At 43.6% G+C, this 21,111-nt stretch overlaps 1 protein-coding gene across 1 annotated transcript in view; it reads right to left on the reverse strand.

Moving 5' to 3' along the window:
• XPR1 (xenotropic and polytropic retrovirus receptor 1) overlaps positions 1 to 21,111 on the reverse strand; it is a 253,284-nt gene that overhangs the window by 54,099 nt on the left and 178,074 nt on the right. The window contains exons 4-7 of the mRNA XM_032796188.2: positions 17,072 to 17,295; positions 12,207 to 12,356; positions 11,770 to 11,853; positions 10,922 to 11,003 (exon numbers count right to left, since the gene is read on the reverse strand). Coding sequence (XP_032652079.1) covers positions 10,922 to 11,003; positions 11,770 to 11,853; positions 12,207 to 12,356; positions 17,072 to 17,295 — 540 coding nt within the window. The remainder of the gene's footprint in view (positions 1 to 10,921; positions 11,004 to 11,769; positions 11,854 to 12,206; positions 12,357 to 17,071; positions 17,296 to 21,111) is intronic.

The following is a 21,111-nucleotide window of genomic DNA, read 5'->3' on the forward strand; positions in this document are numbered from 1 at the left end:
CCAAGTCCACAGCAGAGGGGATGGAAGATGAGTATTCGAATACAATAGGGGGCCACACATCTCAAATGTAAGTAACAACCTCCTCTTCTTCAAGTCATAGTCCCTATGTGAGTTCCAAATGTGGGTGAGTAGCAAGCAGTGATCAGTGTGGAGATAGGTGCGAGGATGTGAGAGGAAGTACAGTCTGCAGTATGGTATACCCCACTGCAGCATCCACAGCTGCCCCTTGGGCGACGGCATAGTGGGACGTGCATGTGTGTATGGAGCACGATGTTGCTGCACTACAGATGTCTTGCCATGAGATATCTGTTAAGCAGGCTGATGTGGCTGCTTGCACAGAGTGCGCTGTGACACCATCAGGCGACAGTACACTGGATAGCATTCACAGATGCACCCAGAGACCCATTTGGAGATTCACTGGGAAGAGAAGGCTTGGCCCTTGGATCCATCGGCAATGGTTACAAATATTTTTGTTGCTGCGCAAATGGCATGGGTCCTGTGGAGGCAGAATGCCAGTGTAAGGTGGACAATAAAGGAGTGCAAGATCCTGTCCACATGGGACAGAAGACAGGGAGGTGGACACACTGATTGAGGTGCAACTCTGACATGACCTTGGGGAGGAACTTAGGGTGTAGCTGTAAAGAAACTGTTCTTGTGGAATATGGTAAAAGGGGAGTCAGCCATCAAGGCTGCCAGTTCACTGACTTGTCTAGCTGAGATAATGGACAATAAGAACATCACCTTCATGGAGAGATGGGAGAGGGAGCATGTTGCCAGTGGCTCGAAGGGTGGCTTTGGGAGGGTGGAGAGAACAAGATTCAGGTCCCATGGGGGTGTGGGCTTGAGTACTACTAGTGAGAAGGTACTGAGGAAACCTTTCATGAAACAGACAGTGGTAGGGTGTGCAAACATGGAGGCAACATCTGTAGGAAGGGGGGAAGAAAAATATTAAGTGTTGCCAAGTGGACACGTATAGAGCTGAGGGCAAGGCCCAACGTTTTGAGATTGGGAAGGTAATCAAGGATGACAGGTATGGATATCATACTCAGTGGGTGGTGATGGCAGTGAGCCCATGAGATGAATAGTTTCCATTTACCTTGGTAGCAGTCCCTGGTGGATGCCTTTCTGCATGGTAAGAATGTGTCGCACCGGGGTGGAGCATGCTCTGTCTACTCCTGAGTCTCATCCAAAAACCAGGCTGTGAGGTGAAGAGGGTCTGGATGGGGATGCCAGGAACAGCCCCAATCTCATGTCAGGAGTGCACGAAGACGGAGTGGCATGCGGGTAGAGAGTCTGAAGTTCTATGAACCAAAACTGACAGGTCCAGAACGGGACTGAATATTATGGTAGTGTAGTCCCAGTGGATCTTGCATTGCATTTGCAGGAGGAGGGGAAAGGGGGGGAGGTGCGTAGCAGAGGAGAGACGCCTCTGATGGCTCCCCTGAAAGAATAAAGGGGCAACTTGGGGTTCTCAGGGGTGGCGAAGAGATCCAAGTGTGGGGTGTTCCATTTGTGGAAGAGAAATCAGAATGTGGCACTGTGCAATTCTCACGTGTGGTTGAGGTACAGAATCCTGCTGAGCACGTTGGACAGGGAATTTTGGGTGCCAGCAGGTATGTCTCTTGCAGCTTGAATTCACTAGCTTGTTAAGTTGGGTGTTAGTGGTATTTGACCTTTTATTTCTTAGTAACTATGATAAATGATGGGGCAGGGGGGAGAGCTCCCTTTTATGGGCACCCAGCCAGCTAGCTATAAAATACCTCTTAGAGTTGTTCTCTACTTGCTTTACCTGTAAAAGGTAAAAAAGTCTATCTGCATAGGTAAAAGGAAGGGAGTGGGCACCTGACCAAAAGAGCCAATGGGAAGGCTAGAACTTTTTAAAACTGGGGGGAAAGAACTTTCCCCTTTGTCTGTCTGTGGTGTTCTCCTGGAGAGCAGAGACAGTACTGGAACTATGCTATAAAAAGCTTTGGGGCAGGTATGGAAATCATTAGGTCATACCTAAAAACTACTCATTTAAAACCCCAGATATACAAGTACATCAGGAAATGTCTAGGAAGATGCGATTAAGTTTATTTCTGTTTACTTCTTTATGGCTTGTGGACTCCTCTGTGCTAACCCTAAATGCTTTTGTTTTGCTTGTAATCTTAAAGCTGAACCTCGAAGTGGTTATTCTTGATGCTTAATTATTGTAAGTGGGGTTTTTAAATCTAGCAGTAGCCTGAGTTTTCAAATGTATTTTCTTTCTTTGTTTTTAATAAAGTTTACCTTTTTTAAGAACAGGATTGGATTGTGTGTCCTAAGAGGCTTGTGCATGTGTTGTTTAATTAGCTTTGTTTTCTCTCTCACCTCTTTCGTGTGTGTGTGTGTGAGTGAGACGGTTTGAGGGGTACCCTATAGGAAGGAATTCCCAAGTGCACCTTCTTGGGTTCTCAAAGGGTTTTTTGCATTTGGGTGGTAGCAGTATCTACCCATCCAAGGTCAGAGAAAAGCTGTAACCTTGGGAGTTTAATACAAGCTTGGAGTGGCCAGTATTCATTTTTAGAATCTTTGTGGACCCCCACCTTCTGCACTCCAAGTGCCAGAGTGGGGAATCAGCCATGACATGGTGGCAGAGTGGTGGGATCATTTTTAACCAGAAGCACAGACCTCGGGATTTTAAAAGGACACATTTTTCCTTTTGGCAGCCTGCAAAGTCAGGGAGATTTTTCTTTTTTTCCTTTTCTTTGCTGCCGGGGGGGGGGGGGGGGGGGGGGGGGGGGGGGGGAGGGGGGAAGAGAACAGGCACAAAAAGGATTCAGCCTGCCAAGCCAGGGAGTCCAACAAGCAGGCTTTTTTTTCCCTAGCTTCGTGGCAACAAAATAGCTACACTAGAGTAGGACAGCCCTGTGCATGAGGTTGCGGTCAGGTACTAAAACCCTAGAGCAACCAGTCTTCCCAAAGCTGCATGCCATGGAGAAGACACACCCAGATCCACCGGGAGGCAGAAGCGAGGAGAGAGGCAAAGCGCTTGGCAGTGAAGACGAAGTGCTTGGAGGTGGAAATGGAGCTGAAGCGCTTAGAGCTAGAAAAGGCTAAACTGGGTCAACCAGGTAGTCTTAACAGTCCTTCTCCAGGTACCGCTCCCCATTCCAAGAAATTCCCCACATACAAGGTAGGCGATGATACAAGGCCTTCTTAAAATTTTTTGAAAGTGCCTGTTTTGGATACAGCAGCCCTCCAGACCAGCATATGGTGGAGCTGAGGCCACAACTCAGTGGACCCTTAGCAGAGGTGGCAGCTGAAATGCCTAAAGAACACATGAATGAGTACGAACTTTTTAAACAAAAGGCCAGAATTAGAATGGGGCTAACACCCAAGCATGCCTGTCGGCAGTTCAGAGCCCCAAGGTGGAAACCAGACATGGAATTTTCCCAACACACCTACCACATTGTAAAAAATTGGGATGCCTAGCTATCAGGAGCAAATGTTAAGTCTCTGGAAGATTTCTCTCCTAATACAAATGGAACAGTTCTTAGAGGGTGTTCCTGAGGAAATAGAAAGGTACATCCTAGATGGCGGAGGCCTCCACACAGCCAGGGAAACCCCAGATGCCCTCTTGTCCTACTACCCTACTCTCCAACCACCCACCTCACCCCAGCCAACAGTCTGCTGGGGGACGCTTTAAATGTAATGAGCTGGGGAATATGACGGCCAACTGCCCCAAGAGCACCAGCTGACTGCAACTCATCACTCTGGGGCCCCACTGAGAGCCTTCAGGCCCAGAGGCCCTGCAAATACCCCCAGAATAAAGGAATCATAGAATATCAAGGTTGGAAGGGACCTCAGGAGGTCATCTAGTCCAATCCCCTGCTCAAAGCAGGACCAATCCCCAGACGGACTTTTACCCCAGTTCCCTAAATGGCCCCCTCAAGGATTGAACTCATAACCCTGGGTTTAGCAGGCCAATGCTCAAACCACTGAGCTATCCCTCCCCCCAAAACTGAGTGTGGGCAGGAGGAAGATTACTGTGTGGACAGACACTGGAGCACAAGTGTCTGCTATCTACAAATCCCTGGTGGACCCCAAATGTATTGACCCAGAGACCCAAGTGATGGCGCAACCCTTTAAGGCCAACTCTTTTAACTTGCCTACAGCCAAGCTGCCTGTTCAGTACAAGGGCTGGTCAGGAATATGGACTTTTGCAGTCTATGATGATTACCCCATTCCCATGCTGCTGGGAGAAGACGTAGCCAACCATGTGAGGCTAACAAAAAGGGTGGGAATGGTTACCCACAAGCCAGGCTAAACAGGCCTCCACACCTAACCCCATTTCTGAGCCTCCTACAAGGACCCAGTCAGTGTTCCCTGATACCACAGACCCAGGGACCCAGCCAGAGGTGATGAAACCAGACCCCAGACCAGAGTCTATGGCAGCAGTTGTAGGTCCAGTTCCTGGGACGCAGCCAGAACCAGCCCAAGGATTAGAACTGGCGGAGCAGTCAGCACCAGAGCCTATGCTTGCAACCCCACAAGAGTCAGGGGAGCCAGCACAAAAGGGCGCACAGAGCCTGCACCTGCAGCAGCAGCTAAACTGGCACAAGAAGCTCAACCGGAGCCTGAAATACAACCTAGTGCACCAGCGGACAGCAGTTCACAGTTGATGGAGACACCCCCATCATTCAGCTTCCAGTGAGACCAAGCCCAAATCTACAACCCAGCAAGGAACTAATGTCTCCAGCATCAAGGCAGCAGTTCCAGGCAGGGCAGGAAGCAGATGAAAGCCTCAAAGGAGCTTGGACGGCAGCACGGCGCGACCTACCGCCTTTCAGCTCTTCCAATAGGTCCAGGTTTGTTGTAGGATGAGGACTCTTATACAAAGAAACCCTTTCTGGTGTGCACAAGGCATCTTCATAGACAGCTGGTAGTTCCAACTAAGTATAGGGAAAAGCTCTTGAGCTTAGCCCATGATCACCCTAGTGGACCAAAGATCGTTTTGAGGAAGTCATTTCACTGGGAGGGAATGGGTAATGACGTTTCTACCTATGTCCAGTCCTGTGAGGTGTGCCACAGGGTGGGAAAGCCCCAAGACCAGGTCAAGACCCCTCTCCAGCCACTCCCCATAATTGAGGTTCCATTTCAGTGTGTAGCTGTGGATATTCTGGGTCCTTTCCCTAAGAAGACACCCAGAAGACAGCTGTACATATTGACATTCATGGATTTTGCCACTCGATGGCCGGAAGCAGAAGCTCTAAGCAAAACCAGGGCTAAAAGCGTGAGCCAGGAACTGGCAGACATTTTTGCCAGGGTAGATTGGCCCTCCAACATCCTTACAGATTCGGGAACTAACTTCCTGGCAGGGATCATTAAATGTCTTTGGGAAGCTCATGGAGTGAACCACTTGGTTGCCATCCCTTACCACCATCAAACAGATGGTCTAGTGGAGAAGTTTAATGGGACTTTGGGGGGGTCATGATACGTAAATTCGTAAATGAACACTCCAATGATTGGGACCTAGTATTGCAGCAGTTGCTCTTTGCCTACAGGGCTATACCACATCTCAGTTTGGAATTTTCATCCTTTGAATTTGTTTATGGTTATGAAGTTAAGGGGCCATTACAGTCGGTGAAGCACCAATGGGAGGAGGTTGCATCTTCTCCAGGAACTAACATTTTGGACTTTGTAACCAACCTGCAAAACACCCTCAAAGACTCTCGAGCCCTTGCTTGAGAAAACCTACAGGATGCTCAACAAGAACAAAAGGTGTGGTATGATAAACATGCCAGAGAGCATTCCTTCAGAGTAGGTGACCAAGTCATGGTCCTGAAAGCGTCCCAGACCAATAAGATGGAAGCATTGTGGGAGGGGCTATTTATGGTTCGAGAGCACCTGGAAGTTGTTAATTACCCCATAGCATTCCCAGATCCTACCCTAAAACCTAAAGTATACCATGTTAATTCTCTAAAGCCCTTTTATTCCCGAGAAATTAAGGTTCTCCTGTTTACAGCCCAGGAGAGAGACAACGCTGAGTGCCTGAAGGAGTCTACTATGAAGGGAAACGCAATGGTGGCGTAGAAGAGGTAAGCATTTCCATAACCCTTGGGCATAAACAGCAACAGCAAATCCAGGAGCTGTGCATTATCTTCATGCTAATGTTTTTAGCCACCCCAGGATGGACAGAACGGGCATACCACTCCATTGACACAAGTGATGCTTGCCCAATTAGAGCCCAACCCTACTGGATGGCTCCTCAAACCAAAATTGCAATAGAAAGGGTGATCAAGGACATGTTATGGATGGGTATAATCCACCCCTCTGAGAGTACATGGGCCTCTCCAGTGGTTCTGGTTCCCAAACCAGATGGGGAAATCCGCTTTTGCATGCACTATTGTACACTAAATGCTCTAACTCGCCCAGAGAACTATCTAATGCCATGCACAGATGAGCTACTGGAACAACTGGGACATGCCCAAATTAATGAGTATTGGCAAGTGCTGCTAGATGACCCAGCCAAAGAAAGGTCAGCCTTCATCACCCATGTAGGGCCGTATGAATTTAATGTGCTCCCTTTTGGACTTTGAAATGCACCTGCCACCTTCCAGATACTGGAAGATAACCTTCTGGCTGGATTTTGCGAATCTGCCGACACCTACCTTGACAATGTGGCTATAGTCTCAGATTCATGGGCAGAACACCTGGAATACTTCCAAGCTGTCTTCCAGCACATAAGGGAGGCAGGATTAACCGTTAAGGCCAAAAAATGTCATATAGGCCTAAACAGGGTAACGTATCTTGGACATCAGGTGGGTCAAGGAACTATTAAACCATTACAGGCTAAAGTAAATGCTATCGAAAATTGGCCTGCTTCCTAAAACCCCAGGAAGAAATCCCAGCTGGTGTGGATCCAATCTAAACCAGACTGGCCAGCACCATTTGTGATCTGTGGGGTGTGTGACAAATGAAATGGGGGTGGGTAGCTCCTTTTTATGGACAACCAGCCTCTCCCCATGTACGGAGATGCTAGGTGCTGTATAGTGCCCTTGTTGGACAATGCATTGTTGGGAAGATTCCCCTGAAAGTGTCCTGGGGGAGGTGTGATCCAGGAGATGCAGAGGGGAAGTTCTATGGAGTATCCATGATGGGTGATCTCCAGTATCCAATGGTCCATGGTGATCTTGCCCCAATTGTGGGCAAACAGGGCAAGACGGCCCTGAAAGACAACACGGGGCACCATGGGTGGCAATGAGGAAGGTTCACAGTTCTCAACCAATGTGTCATAACTGGAGTTTTGGTTGTTGGTGGGAGAGAGTCGAAGAGGTGGCCGTGGCTGAGACTCCGAAACACTGCCACTGGGACCCTACTGTCTGCATGGGGCATCCTGTTATTGTTGGTAGTAGGCCAGGAAGGGCATGTGTGGGTGGGGACAGAACTGTTGGCACTGTTGCGTGCTCCATGGAGCTGGGGTATAGATCCCTAGGGATTGCAATATGGTCCTGGAGCAAATGAGCAAAGGGACTTATCCGTCTTTGCATAGAACATTTTGTCCTCTTCAAAGGAGAAGTCCTCGATAGTAGTTTTGACCTCCCAAGGAAAGCCGGGTGACTGTAGCCACGAGTCATGGTGCATGACTATTCTTATCGCAAGGGATGAGAGGATGTGTCTGCCACATCAACTGCTACTTAGAGGCCCATCTTACCAACTAGGCATTCCCTCATCCACCAGCACCTGAAATTGCTGCTGTTGTCTAGTGGCAGTTTGTCCTAGAACTTCGCTAGCCGCACATTATTATTAATATATTTGGCTAGCAGAGCCTGATAGTTCGTTATGCAAAATTGCAAGGCTGCCGAGGAATACACCTTTCTCCCCAACACGTCCATACATTTAGCTGTGCAGTCTGCAGGTGTCGATTTCTGCAGATGCTGGCGTGCCAATTCAGCTCCCGTGTGGATGACAAGAGAGCTGGGGGTAGGTGAGAGAAAAGAAAATCTGCCCCCAGAAAAAAATACCTACACTCTGCCCTCTTAGGAGTGGAGGCACATGAGGCGGGACATGCCACACTGCCTGTGCTGGACTGAGAATGGCCATGTTAATACTGAGCGCAAGTCTAGATGGTCCCTGAGGCTGGAGAATGCCCAGGAGCTGGTGTTGGCTAATCCTGAACCTCCTCCAGTTGTATCCCCAGGTCTGCTGCCATTCTCTGTGGCAGATCTTGATACTGACAGTGATCGTCCGGCGGAGACAAGGAGGGAGGAATCAGCACCTTGTCTGGTGAAGACGAAGTGGCCGTGGGGACCAGCAGAGTTGGCTTGACATCCACCTCTTCCTTGGAGCTGGATGGTGCTGGTGAAGGAGCATGGGTGGAGTGACAGGACACTTGGGAGCGCAGGAAGTGCTGGCAGGTAGGGAGCCCAGGACACCCAATATGGTCAAGGGGAAGGTTTCTATGGTTGCAGTGGGTCCCATGAGTACCAACACCAGACTTTCATGACTGGGTCATATGCCACTGGGAAAGGTAGTTGGGGGCACAGTCTGAGCTGCAATAAGACATCAGGGAAAAGAAGGGTTCTGTCTCAGAGAACTCTTCCAACTCAGAGGACAGTTCCAGCAGTGGAGGGATTGGCAGAACAGGGAGCTGTGGTGTGGTGCCAGCAGGGGCCTGTCCGGCCGTAACAGGAGCTGTTCATCTGCCAGAGTAGGGATCTTGCAGGTAAGTGGAAGACCAGAGAGGAGCAGAGCGGGCAGGTAGGGAAGTATAAGCTCCTCTGCCAAGAGAAGGGGCTCTAAGCAGCCAGGAGTCTGTGGAGTGCCTGTAAAGAGACAAGAGGGCACTGGTGGCGTCTGCAGGACTTGTTCAAGCAGCACGGAGGTGGTGGCCTGATCCGTGATTCAGGCATCAGTGAACGGTCCAGATGGTCAAGTGCTGGGATGGTCAATGGCACCATTGGATCCTTCTTGCACCAGACTTTTCCCTCCTTAACCAGGGAAGGTTGGGCACTGGTTTCTGCATATGACGTCTCACCAAACCTTGCCTGGTTCGGGGAGGAAACGCTGCCTTTATGAGCAGTCCACTGCAGGGACCTGCTCTTATGCCAAAGAGAGTACTTCTTACTCTCATGCCTGAGCTTGTCCATCAGTGGTACTGCTGGATCTGGGGCATGAGAAGCGGACAGAGGGGCACTCACCACCAGTGATGGTCACTCTACCAGTGATTCTGACGGTCCCAGGTCTCAATGCACATGCAGCCACATTGCCTCCTGCACCAGGAAGTTATGGAAGCAGAGCTCCTGAGCTTCCTGGGTTTGAGGCAGGAATGACTTGCAGATAGAGCAATGTGCCGCGATACGAACCTCACGGAGGCAACAGACACACCTCTGGTGCTTGTTGCTCATGGAGAAGGAGCATGGGCAGGATATACCCTTTTTGAACCCCATGGTGCGGGGCACAGTTCCCAGGGACAGGGGTGCCAATCCCCAAATGCGGGTGACTAATACTAACTACTGCTAACTCTAACACTACTATATACAACTATCTAACAGCAGAACAACAACTATGTACAGAAAAAAAACCAGATGAAGTCACTTTCTTAGTAAAAACCAGGAGCATGAAGGAACAGCGGGTCCCGACTCAGGCCATGCGAGAGTAAGAGGGAACTTGAGAGGCATCGACCTGTATTGGCCTATTATACCCTCAGCTGCAAGCACAAAGGACTCTGCTTAGAAAACCTTCCAGCGTATGGCAAATGCATATTTGGAATACATACAGCAACCATCAAAGAAAAAAATTGCATCTATCATAGAAAAATAAAGAAAGCAATTCAGCAAACAGCTTCCAAAACAAACATTTTATCCCGAAGATGACTGGATTCAATTTTTAAAATACCTGATTAAAAATTCTTTAAAATTGAATACATGGGCTTTCCCCAGTGCAAAGAGATATTGACGGATTTACTAGCTGTTTCTTTTGCATTATTTAAACAGACTACTCCTCCACTGGAGACAAAAATCAGGCCTTTTCGTACGCAACTGAAAAAGTTTCTTGCAACAAGGCAGAATTCCCACTCTGGACCAGTAACATTAGCCTGATTTCTACTGTTGATGGTTCTGCGTAATGTACCACAATAAGTAAGGGGGTTTTACCTTGATGAGAGGAAGCAAACCAACATAAATACAAAGCCAGTAGTTCTCAAACTTTTGTACTGGTAACCCCTTTCACACAGCAAGACTCTGAGTGTGATACTCCTTATAAATTAAAAACACTTTTTTATACATTTAACACCACTATAAATGCTGGATGCAAAGTGGGGTTTGGGGTGGAGGCTGACAGCTTGCGATCCCTCATGTAACAACCTTGTGACTCCCCGAGGGGTCCCAACTCCCAGTTTGAGAGCCCCTCTACAAAGCGCAGGTGATGTGAGGATCGACTGTCTTTTTGTGTGCTTGTCATAATTTACCAACTAAGCAATATACCACCAGGTCAGCTCCATAGGGACCCGGCACTGAAATCCCAGAAATTTCAGTAAGAAACTTTTTAGAAGAATGAAATTGCATGACATAATGCTGCTTGAAACTGGACCCTCAGTCTGTGAACCTGCAGTTTTACAGAAGGCAATACCAATTCCTTCTTCCAGTGAGTCAGTAATATACGAAACATAAGTCCCACGAGAACCCCAGGAGAGATAAAGTTGATGCAACTGTCAACGACAAAAGCTCCAGAGGACACAGAGGTGGTAAAATTTGCATGAGATTCCACCAAGAATAGATGTAAGAAGCCAGTATCATAACTACAGCATGTTATAAAAGTATTACCTACCAAGCCTTCTTACCAGCAATGTTCTGACAAATTCAACCCTGTTAGTACTACTCATTCAACACTTATAAGGTAATAAAAGCAAACTTAGAATCAGGCTCTGGGTGTCATTTGGATCCAAGATAAGGATACCCACCTGAAAGTATGATAGTGATGTTCAGCACAATGAATATGCCACAGAACAAGCCAACCCTGAAAGTGGTCCATGCTGGTGCAGGCTGTAAATAGAACAATAGTTGGCTTAAAGGGCAGAATACTGATTTATCTCCAGTGCACATTAATTTTCAGAACAAATGTCAAACCAATTAATGTAGCATTCTAACTTATGTTCTAATACCACCTTCCCCTGTAAGATGAAGTTTCTTAAATCCTATAAGTACAACACAGCACCAACCAAGAGCATTATGCAACGTCAGAACAGAGAGCCCAAGTATATTAGCTCAGTGGTTTGAGCACTGGCCTGATAAACCCAGAGTTGTGAGTTCAGTCCTTGAGGGGGTCATTTAGAGAACTGGGGTAAAAATCTGTCTGGGGATTGGTCCTGCTTTGAGTACGGGGGTTGGACTAGATGACCTTCTGAGGTCCCTTCCAGCCCTAATCTTCTATGATTCTCTGAATGCCTTCTGAGAAATCTGCCAGGTCTTTACATCAGCATTCCAACACAGAAGCGCATGGCCAAAACTATCTATACGGACAGTAAGTTTGAAAGGCTAAAATTTATGTCCCCATATTATTCACTTCTCCACTACTACCTTGCCTTATTACATTAGCACTTGCAATGCCATTTCCAAATCTTCTGAGACTAAAGTAGGTTACCTTTTCTAACCACCAAATAATTTAAGGTGCTGGTCATCTCTCATGACAGGTAGAAACACCCATTTCAATATATTTGCACTTTTACACTCTGCTGAGGGGGCTGAAATGTAATTTGACACTTCAGCTAATCTGAGAGGAAAACAGGAATTATGGAATTTAAATTCTCACCTGAGCAGCTCCCAAGGGTGGGACACGTAAACGCTTCATGGCCTTCTGTCTGTCTCCATCTTCTAACTCATTGGTCACCACTGTCTATGGGCATAAATCACAAGAATTTAATGCAGGGTCTATGTAGTGAAAGAGAAAGTAGCAGAGTGATGACACATTAGACATCAATCACATCATTATTATGAATTATTCTTATCACTGTAATTTCACATAGTGCAAGTTAACAGCTGAAGCCAATGCACACACAAACCCACAAATTACAAGTGACCAATGCCAGAAACTACTGGTTCTTTCAAAATCAATTAATAGTTGCATAGGCAATTAAGGCATTTATTCACAACACAGTACAGGAGCTCAGGGTTATTACTGGTGAAGGGAGAGAAGAGCATTGTTTCTCTACATAAAATGGAAGTACTACACAGTTCAGCATTCTCTACCTCTGTTTCAGAGATGAGCTGGTTGATTTTCTTGCAAGTATAGAATGGTGCCACCTCCACATGGGCCACCCGCCAATCTGCACCCCGGGGTGTCTCCAGGATCTTGTCATGCTTCTTCAGGATCTTACGGAATCCTGTGAAGTTCAGGTTCTAGTGACAAGAAAAATAAAACATAATTTTTTAGTCTCAGCTAACACTGAAGAACATTGAAATCTGGTAATATTACAGCGATAGCAGAGAAAAAACAGCCAATAAGGGTTGTTAATTAGAGAACCTTTTGGATAAATATTTCAGGAGGGTTGTTTGGTCTACAGAGCTATTAAATAAAGGAATAAAAATACTTATTCAAAAAATAACAGTAAGACTGTGTGGATGGAGTGCATGAACAACATGAAATTATTTGTAGAGAACTTCTAAAGTCTAATACTTATTCAGTCTCATGATAGTAATGTATGCAATACCAGCAGCTATTAAAATAGAGTTAAACAAAAACACAATGTATATTCAGAGAAAAAGGTTGTGTCAATACCATCCAATATACTCATTTGCACAGATGTTTCAAAGGTTCTAAAGCAGTAGATGATCTGAGCGTGCTAACCCACACACAGAATTACTTTTTTTTTTTGCTTAGAAATGAAATAGATGTTTATATATAAAACAAGAACACAATTAAGAGAATCTGTAGAAGAAAAGTGATCACAATTAACTATAATAAAAAAGCATGAGATAAAATGGACTCGACACAGAAGAATATGAACATAACACACTGAACCTTATGGTACATCAATTTTTTACTCTACAAAGTGAAGTTGCTGCCACCTCTCCTTCCCTAACCAAACGGGCAACCTACTGGATGAAAACTCAATGTAGATAGCTGAGCTTTGGCTATACTGAGCACTTTTCCTACAGTAATTTTGATTCTGATTATCTGTTTGTATGGTCTCAGGTAACAGTAGCTCATTCAAGTATGTCCTGTGTACCATTCATGTCTATATACTGACAGTTGTTATGATGAGCTCTTAACTGAAATTTATATGTGCAGAAAGTTGAAAGAGTAATTTTGTAAGAACAAAGTTGCTTTTAGCTTCATCCTCTTATCCAGGCACACACTGCCCAGGCATCACACCTTCTTTTTTTGGGGGGGGAGGGGGAATTTTTTTCTTCTCTCTTTTGGATAGGGAAGGCTACTGATTCCTAGTTCCTTCATTTTAAAATCAAGATTGAACACATTAATACTAGAGAACACACAGCAGTACAGTGTAACACACTCAATAAGATATATCCTTGTCAAGAAAAATTAGAAAGCATTTTACATGTCATGGCAATTAAAACCCACCAAGTGTGTTCCTAGAACAAGATTTTGCATTATGTGAATAGAAAACAAGTCTGAGCTTGAAGTCAAAGGGAGCTGAGAGTATTCAGGATCTTTTCAAGATCAGGCCCACAGTAATTAGTTGGAAAAAAGAGGGTTAATATCAGAGGTATGTGTAAGCCCAGATTCATTAGTTTATATATATTTTTAATACGTAGTAACGGAAAAGCTCATTATAGCAACTGGGAGTAAACTGAAGACTGCAAAGATCAACCATCTTTGAAATATTGCGGTATCTAACTATGCAAAGAAATCACCAACAGCACTTCGTGTTCTGCTCAGCTTATTCAGCCTAATATTAGCTATACAGATAGACCAGACAGGAATTATATTTTTTTGTTTATAAAAACTAGCCCATGGACTAGATTTGAAAGAAAAATACAAAGAATGGCAGAATTCAATTCCTTTGGGAGCGGCTCCAACTAATCTACTGAAATGATTTTCAATCTAATTATGCCTGAAGTGATTTAATATCAGACTCCCATTGTGCAGTAGGCAAGGAAGGGACAGGGAGATGGGAATAGGAAGCCAATGCATTAATATTCTGCATTACCGCAGAAAAGAGAGACTTTAATTACTTTGTGTTGGAAAAATCCAGCGTTTCACCCCTGGGACAGCAGAGCCTTGTTTCATAAAGTTGAAATGAAAAAATGTAATAAAATGATAATTTTGGTCACAGATTTTACTGTTGCCCTGAACTGACTAATGTTATTTGCTGGTGTGATCAACTAGCATATCTCAGGAAGAACAGCCCAATATTTTTACATCATGTATCCTAGAGTTCTTCTTGCAGGGGAGCTTCCTCTTCTGACAGCACAAGTTCCATGATTCCAAAGCTGTGTGCTAAAGAAGTTAAACACTGCTAAATGGTAGTTTCAATGAAGGACTTTTGCAGTGATACAAATACAAAAGCAAAAACTCAGAGAAATAATTTACTTAGCCTGAAATTCTGTATTTTTCTTACTACTGAAGATAATCTTGTTTTTGAACAGAAGCTCTCTCCTCCAAACTCATCTTCTATTTCTACTAGATACTAAAGTCCATAAGCCTAAATTATATATCAGTTTGCCAACATATAAATGACTAATACCACAAAATCACAATGACGATTTACATTATTCAATATTATGCAAAATCACGTAGGATGAGGGAATGGGGTCAGAGAGGAAGTGCTTGCTTGTATGTAAATGTCTGTTAATTAGAAAATTCAGGATCGCATGCAGGTCAAATACATGTAGGTTTAACTAGGATAAATTGATGTTTTCAGCCTTCTCATTCTTCCACCACAGCAGTGGATTTTAACATTTCCTTCTACATCTTGCTCACTATGTTCTTTTCTCAATTTGCTCTTTTCAGAAACCCATTATCTTTGTGCTGCTGCACTGTGTAAAGCCACTGCTTTCTATGATGAATTCAAACAGTTTGTGGCTACTAATTTCAAACTTTCTCCTTTTATGTTCACTTAGTGAGATCTAAGTGGTAGTTTTACTATTTGGGTCATGACCTTGTTTTTTAATTGAGGAACCTCTGATGATATATGTTTGGCTGAAACCCACACATAACTGACAGTTAAAATTACTCCATGGGTATGTATCCTGCAGTTTTTTAAGTAGCATTAGAATTGGTGCATGAATTTTTTGTTGTTGTTCTACTGCAGTCTGTAAAAGATACCTACTGTTTCATCTTATTTTTTCCTTCTTTGTAACCCAACTCAAAAAGCTTCACCACTACACAAACTGAGAGAGAACCGTTAATATATTTGACATAATGCCACCCTCCTTCACCTCACGTTCTATTTCTTCTATGCAGATTACTACAGTCTACGTTAACATTCCAATTATGAGATTCTTCCCACCTGGTTTCATTTATGCCTAAGCAGGTAACTGCCATAACTTATTAACTCATTTAGTGCTTACCACACTGCCTGTGTTTGTGTTCAGATGCTTTTTCACATACTTACTCTTTGTCCTTTGTTTTAGAACAATTTCATCTTTTTTTTCTCACTTTCCAACCTGGTATAAAACCCTCAAAGATACCCTGCCAGTTTTGGATGCAGATGGGTCTGCGTAAGTGGAGACTTCCAAATTCAAACAAGCTCAGAGTCTATACCAATGTTTAGTGAATGTAAAATTATCTTCTCTTTGGCACACTTACTAGTTGCTCTCTACTATCAGTGACTCCTTCCTTCCTTCATGACTGGTACCTAAAGCCTTTCCAGGGAATTATTTGCACTGTCCTCATCTTACCAGGCCACAGAAGTGATTCCTGATAATAAAGTCCAAAAGCCTAGTATTCTTTTTAAAAAAGAAATAAAAGGAAAAAGTGGCCAACATGGTTTCACCAGGAAGTGAGCAAAGATCTGAGGTTACTCTAACTACTTCAGAGTTGTGAACTAACTGCCATTGCTGTAAGTAACTGAGTGCTTCCAGTAGTACTAGAAGCCTGTATCAGCTTATAGGCCAATCTGCAGCTTGCTTTGGCACTAGTTGGGCCAAGATTTTCCAACCTGGAAACCTAAAGTAAAGAAATTAAATCCATGTTTAGGGATCTAAATACATTGTCTAATTTTGGGAAATACTCAGGACCAGCAAACTCACTGAAGTCTAGGGGAGTTGCAAATCCTCAGGAAAAAAAAAACAAAACTACTAAAGCCTCGTCTATACTATGGAACTTCACAAAGTAATTCCCAACGGTGGGATTCTGTTTGGTAAAATTCCCTAGCATAAAGTCTGCCTTATTTAGGTGATTATACAAGGATGTAGGTGCTTTCCTTTAGGATACCAAGTTTGAACATTCTAGTTAAGTTCACAGGTTAAAAAAAAAAGTGGTTATGAAATTTTCAGTGTCACACAAAGTGTTATATTGTATGTAATATAAGAAACAATTTTTTAAGTATTAAATGTCAAAAACAGATTATTGCACAGTATGAGCCATTCTTCTGCAATGAGGTAAAGTAAAAAACCCCACCAATTAAATTAAATTAAATTATTGGAACACAAATCAGTCTCTACAACCATTACAATCTCATTTTTCAGTGCTACAAATCTAAATATGTCTAAGATTTAATTCTTTTATACTTGCCTGCAGGCTAACAATTTTTATGCCAAGTTGCATCCCATAGAATTTAACAGAAAAGTTAGAAGCTCTTGAAAACATGAGTTTTAAAAGAGAAAATGTTTATGCATCAGCTACAGTGAGGTGAATGACACTACTATGGCAACACAAAGAAGAAACTGAATATATAAACAGCCTCATGCTTCTTTCCAATTTTAAGGTATAACAGTTTCTTTCCAGACTCTCAAATCTGGCTTTACACAGAACAGAACATGAACAAGTATATGGCCTCAAAGTTATAGTAGTGATCTAATTACTCTCCCATTCTCAGTCTCAATGTTCTGTCCTCTCATTGCAACGAGATGAAGCAATCCAATGACCAAGAATGATATGAACACTTAGGGCCCACGGGAAAACTGTGTCCTTCTTTTCTTCATACCTGATAGTTCTGCAGTAAGATGAGGCTGAGGTAGAACTCGCTGAAGGCCAGTTTTAGGTCTCTGATGTTTCTATGCTGAACACGCTCCTCGTGGGACAGGTGGAAGACTGCCTTTCGGCGCTGCCGCACTGTGGTAAGACCACTAGTTTCTTTCTGTGCATCCAAAGATGACTGTAGTTCATTCTGAAGGGTAGCAGACCTGCGCTGAGCTTCTGCAAGCTTTTCTGTTAGCAAGGAAAAGGAACTGTCAAATACCACAAATGGAGGAGGTAGCAACTTGTCTATGAAGGCTGAAATACCTTACTAACATTGTGTATACGGCCAAGTGCTTTTGTAGGGACAGACTGCTGAGAGGAAGCATTAACTGTGTGACTTAGAGTTTGTGTACATGAGAAGTTACTGCATGGCAAGCCAGGGAGTGAATCTACAGTGCACTAGGCTTGTTACTCTGTAGAGTCACATGCTGGTTTGTTGTACAGTCACTTGCTGTGTAGAAGTAGCCCTTATACCACTAATCCCTAAAATTCAATAAATATAGAAATAAATAAGGTTGCATTTCTTTCCAATGATTTTACAAGTATTTTATAACAAATTATAACTCAAAAATCCCAAGAAACTGGTAAATATTATCCACTTTTTGCAGGGAGGCCAACAGAGAAGTTAAATGACTTCTCCTTGATTATGCATCATAGCAGTAACAGAACTAGGAAGGGTACCCAGGTCTCCTGACCTCCGGTCTTGTGCTTTAACTTCTAGACAATGCTCCCTCCAGGAACACAAATATTTGCCATTGACAAAAGGAATCCCAGCTGGCATAGCCTATCCTGACCTCTGCCCATAAATGTGTGCATTATTTATAGTCCCTATCAGTAAAAACTCCTGACATAGTGTTATTCCAGCATCATAGCTGGAGGCAGGCAGCAATCTGCCTTCCTATCCTTCCTGCAAAGCAAGATCACCTTGATCGATCAGTTCATCAGCCTGCACAGAGAGTGTGCTGGTCACAACATGTCATTTGTGTTGTTCTAGCCAGTTCTTCCGCCACCCACTGGCTAGGCTGTCAGTGGCACCAGAACCACAACTGACAGTGTACTGCAGCCCAGAACCCGAGTAATCTTCCAGTTTCAGCCTCCCAAGTAGCTGGGATTACAAGAGCGTGCCACCGCGCTCGACATACAAAGCAAGATATTGCACAAAATAACAAACTGGTTTATAAGATACCAATGGTTGAACCTTCACATTTTCTCCTTGTCAAGAGAGTGACATCAAACTTCCTTAGGGTGGCAGAGTAAGATGCTTTTGCTTATTGGTTCTCGCATCCTAAGAAGGCATTAAGCAACACTCATAACAAGAACAAAAGCTTGTTAGCTAATATTAAGAAACCTGACATTAGTTGGTAAGGCACTATGGGTTTCTTTGCACCCGTTGCTGAACAGGGAAACAAAGTTTCACGTGGTCATAAAGAAATCAAAGAAAAAAAATTGGGTGAAATTGATCTGATGTATGAAAGCGCTCAGAAGATAAATTTTACCTTTATCAAGTATTATTAATGTTGCATGTAACTTGACATGCAACAGACAAATGTGTTTCTATTGTGATGAGCGGCTATGATACCAACATGTGCAACAGTTTAAAAATACAGTCTACAACTGGACGAATCAGAAACTGGACCCAGTAATGTGGTCATCTAGTTCTCCCTTCCCTGCAATTCAGGGTCACACTCTGTAGCACATTACTCAGTGTTTTGCCAGTTTAGTTTTAAAGGGAGAGTCAACTTGATTTTTGTTTTAAAAAATAGGCTTTTAAAAAAATTATTTTCTAAAGAAACAACCTGTACTTAGTTTGGCCTGATTTTTTTAAAAATCCTTTTTGAAACTGTTCCTAGGCCTATTTTTAGAAGAGTCTTTTGGCAGGCCTCAAAGCACCACCACTAAATAAAGTCACCCCCCCCGCCCCCTTTCTGTGGAACCACCCATCAATGACTTACTTCCTTACTCACTCAGTTTCAACTTTGCTGCACCTGTTACTGGTAAACATTGCAGAGCCACGGGATTGGAATGTACCCTCAACAAAACACTGAAATCAATGACAGACAAAGTGTAGACAAATGCACAAAGTAAACTACAACAGGATTTTCACCTGTAGTTTCTTACAACTGTAGTAATATAAGAGGTCACTTGTAACAGTAAGTATGCAAATTTGAGATGGAAATATTATTTTCATGTTAACTGTGCCCCCTTTAGTGATTGTACAATTAGGCATCTGCTATGAGGCTATTCCACAATCCATTAGCTTTCGATCCGTTTTTTCTAATATTCAACCTAAATTTTCTCTTTAATATGAATGTTATACCCTCCTGTACCATGCAAAGTTTCTCTCTACATTAATCTTCAAATCTTTGGAGTGTTATTTCCACCTTTAGTCAGTTTCAGTTACTGTAGCTATTCTAAATCTTGCTTCACTCAGTCCCATTAGCCCTCTCACTCACTTTTATAGTTCCTTTGAAATGCCTCCCCTTTAAAACACCTTTCTAGTACTGAAAGCCCAGAACTATGTGCCATGAAAAATCATAACATTTTTCTGAAAAGATCACTAAAACCTGTAACAACCATGTTAAATTAGAGGAAACAATACCAGACGAGGCTGAAGCTTCTATATCCGTCTCCTATTAGAGTTCATTCTGAAGGCACAAAGGTTGTCTGTGTCACGTGTTATTGACTACCCCTTTGTTATGGAAGGTAAATGTGAAACATCTTTACCCACTACCCAGGGAGGCAATGCAGCCCTCAGCAAGTGAAATTTATAAGTATCTTATAGTTCAGATAATGCTCAAAATACCAGTCGACAGACCTTATACAATCTTGCTAGATGCCCAATTTGCTAATTATCAGCTTGTCTCAATTGTTTCCTTCCTAGGTAAAGTTACTAAGATGGTGATGAAGGTACTCCAGCAGAATCTAATTTTAGGCAATACTCTAGACTCTTACATGGAGATATCAGTGATCATACTAGTGGGATTTCTCCTTATGGCCACAAACAGTGGACCAACCATCATGTTTATTCTAGTGTATCAGCTATTTTCAACACAGCCTGCTAGCCATCAGGAACTGTTAAGCCATCTGCATGACGTGGCAGGAGACAATTGAAACAAGCTGATAATTAGCAAATTGATGGGTGTCTGGGAAGATTGCATAGGGTCTGTCGACTGGTATTTTGAGCATTATCTGAACTATAACATACATTTCACCAAAAACCTTCACACATGCAGATGACGCGTAAGACTTCATGCTTCCCTTTCTCCTTTTACATTCCTGTTGAATCATTGGCTGATATCATGAGACGCCATGGGCTCAACTGTTAAAGTACTGATGTCATGGCTATAAGCAGCTTTTTGTTTTTGAGTGCATGGACTCTGCTGCCCCAACATCCAGACGATGCAAACATGTGGTTCAACAATCTCTGCTCCAACTTAGACCAACGAGATGGACACGAAGTTAGTAGGAATGGGAAACTGCTTTGAAATGTACCAAAATTAGTAAACAGCCTACATACTCAACTGCAACACTAGCCGGAAACATTGGTCTCCATCTGGAAGGAAGACTGCTCCCTCTCCTTAGATGCGGTGATTCATGCCTTGGTTGGCTGGATTACATTAATGTCCTCAACCCAAGGACTGACCATGGAAAGTAAATGGAGATTACAGCTCATCGAACACGCACTAGGTTCTCATCTTAAAAAGAGCATTTCACACTGCTTTTTCGCACACAGCACTTACTCCTCATATTCAATTCTGGATTTAATATCAAGTCCTGGTTCAAAATACCTTTAGAACTATCTCTGTCTACATAAATACTATAAGAATGGGCACAATAGCTGCGAGTACCCAGGAAGAATCCCTGGGGAGCAAGGAACTTTCACTGGAAATCCAAATTCCCATCTTCTTGCACCGTTTCATACAGCAGCAGACCAGGATGAATTAAATGTCTTTTCAATTTGAGAATGCAATACAAGACACCTCTTTGGAAAGGCTTTCCCTTCAA

Source organism: Chelonoidis abingdonii, chromosome 7, assembly GCF_003597395.2.
Source record: "Chelonoidis abingdonii isolate Lonesome George chromosome 7, CheloAbing_2.0, whole genome shotgun sequence".
Classification (NCBI taxonomy): domain Eukaryota; kingdom Metazoa; phylum Chordata; order Testudines; family Testudinidae; genus Chelonoidis; species Chelonoidis abingdonii.